The following is a 2,704-nucleotide window of genomic DNA, read 5'->3' as shown; positions in this document are numbered from 1 at the left end:
TAAATAAATATTTATTCAGTTTATTCGTCCCATATATTTGCTAAGTAGGGATAGGAAACCTAGTGTTAAGGCACTCAGTTTAATATATTGTATTTTTATTATTATAGAATGTGATAAATATTTTGACGTTAAAACAATATGATCCACACCTTTTATAGTAGCTTTACGCTTTATTTTTTCAAGAGAACATAGACTCAAGACATCCCGTTCTCCGCTTTTCACCTAGATTCGAAACTGAGAGGGTACTTACCGCGGTCTATCTTTCCAGAGTTAAAATTCTACGTTTTCTCGTAAGTGCCACTTCTATACATTCACAAATCTATCCAATTAAGACAAACAGAAGGGTTCTAACTCGCGTCCACTCCTCGAAAGGAAGTCTCAGCATCATGACACCGTTCTTCATTCTCTTGTATATAATATATTTTGCTAGTTCTGTAACTCAAGGAGAGAATGATAAAGTACTACAGCAATGCAATGGATATCAGGCTAATTATAATATTACTGATATTATAGGAACTTGGTTCGTAGTGGCCTTGGTCCCGGATAAAGGATTTCCAAGGTTGAGACAGATATCCTGCTATAAGATGGACGTTAGTGAAACTGATGAGGTGAGGTTTTATAATTTTTATCTTCTCTCTTATTATTTGCAACAACGATATATTTGCACTTTTTGATCGAAGTTTGTAATTAATCTTTTTGGATACTTGACATATTTAATTTATTTGGTAAAAAAAAGTACAATTACGTAATTTTTGAACCAAATGAATTATATTATTTTTACTAATTATTTCCAATATATCAAACTCCAATCCCATTAAGACACTTCCGTTTCCCTCTTTTCGCCGAATTTGTGGAGAACCCGTGGAGAACCCACGAACCAATAACTATCGCGTTTAAAAAATCAAAACATAAAACAGTTAATGTTAAATATCTATCATAGAGGCACATCATCAAACATAACAAACATGGCGGTTGAGGGTTCGATCCTACTCGAATTATTAAAACATTATCATTTGTTTGATTTGGTAATAAAAGAAAATATGGCGTTGAGGTCTGCCACTGGTTACACAATATCTCAGACATGGGACGAAAAGTGAGGAACGGAGTGTTTCATCAATAGCTCCGTTCTGCCTATCCTGCTACAAGCGGGATACAGCGTGAAGTTTATAAAAAATATTAATAATATTATTTAAATTTAAAGGCTGGTCTAAGATGGCTGGTAAGCAGAAAATTCGAATCGCCAAGTCAAGAACTAATAAATAGAATCAAAGGCACTATAATACGTCAGCGATATCAGTCTGAGAAACCTTTTGATATCTGGTCGAAAGCTGTTCCTGGTGTGAATGGATGTTTTAAACAGCTATTTTCTTTAGAAACTGATAATACGAGGATAGGTAAGTGGTATAAAATTTTAATTGACTATTATTTATTAATATGGCGTAGTGCAGGGGTACAAGTGTGCTACAGTAAAAGCGACAGGTTATGGGTTCCATTCCCACTCGAAAAAATTAAATATTCTATTATTTTAATCATAAATATTGCATAATTAATTATTAATTTTCTTACATGATAAAAAAATATGCATTGTATTAATTTTTAGCTGACGCTGAAGCTCTGGGCACTGGTATGCAATTACACTTGATAGAAGCAGATGATGAATTTGGACCTTACTTGATACAAGTACTATGGGGCAGGCTAATTTCAGCTGTCATTTACCGACGAACGGAGGTAAGCTATAATTTTAAAACTATTTTCTTATTAAAATAATTTCTTAATGAAGAGGATATAAATAAATAACTAAATTATTTTTATTTCTCCGCCTTGGTAAAAGAACTTTGAAAGTCAACGCATCAAGTAGGCGTTCAAAGTGTATTAATAGGCTCCTATCTATCTATTATATTATGCTGATATAAATTAAAATATTACAGGGAATATCATCAGAGCGACTTGCCCCAATTCATGATTTCCTAACAAACCTTCGAGGATACCAGCGGCCACCAAGAATTTGTGATAGGCCCACTAAAGAAGTAATACCGCCGCCATTTCAAAGACCCTGAAATTCTAAAGGAATTTTTATATTTTACTGTCATGTAATTTACTAAAATAAATACACTAAAATGTATTATAATATTATATAATCTCTTCATCATTGGTAAGTCAATCATCATCACCAGCAGTTTCCATCCAATACTGGACGTAGGCCCCTTAAAGAGCATACAACAGTCAGGTTCAACGCTTCCATAGCAAGGAACGAAAATAAAAAAATACGTATAAAATATTTAGATGTAAATTCGTAAAAATAATAAAAAAGAACACTTATTTCTATATAGATAGAATTAACACTAAAATAATAAAAAATAACACTAGTTTCTTTCACTTGCCGCAAAACATATTTGGTATTTTCATGTTTTTTTTTTTATTAAAATGACTCATGAGAATTACATCAAGTGACCACTCAAAGTCAGCAATTATCCAATACATTTTAAATGTAAGTTCAAACTGAACATTTATTATTAAGACTATGATTCAAACTGTAGGTAAGTTTAAAGTGCGATAGCTCGTAAACTAAATTACTTAACGTCTAGATGGTAACAAACTGTGTTCCCTCACGCCACCATAAGCACGATACTGACCAATAAAACAAAGAAAGCTAATTTAATATTTTTCTTTAGTAATAAATTGTGTTACTTTTATAATAGACTAG

At 32.2% G+C, this 2,704-nt stretch overlaps 1 protein-coding gene across 1 annotated transcript; it reads left to right on the top strand.

Annotated features, from left to right (window-relative positions):
• The first annotated feature begins 353 nt into the window (after positions 1-353).
• LOC146536135 (uncharacterized) lies at positions 354-2,133 on the top strand. The gene is made up of 4 exons (XM_085190258.1): positions 354-608; positions 1,202-1,394; positions 1,601-1,728; positions 1,929-2,133. Exons 1-4 carry the CDS (start codon positions 387-389, stop codon positions 2,055-2,057), a joined length of 672 nt encoding a protein of 223 aa, XP_085046384.1. The 5' UTR covers positions 354-386; the 3' UTR covers positions 2,058-2,133.
• Positions 2,134-2,704: the final 571 nt, after the last annotated feature.

The sequence above is a fragment of the Heliconius melpomene genome, chromosome 9, assembly GCF_056956725.1.
Source record: "Heliconius melpomene rosina isolate 202511_hmr_F chromosome 9, ASM5695672v1, whole genome shotgun sequence".
NCBI classification, from domain to species: Eukaryota; Metazoa; Arthropoda; class Insecta; order Lepidoptera; family Nymphalidae; genus Heliconius; species Heliconius melpomene.
The sequence above is the reverse complement of the archived record's forward strand: the minus strand, read 5'-3'. Positions and strand labels throughout refer to the sequence as shown.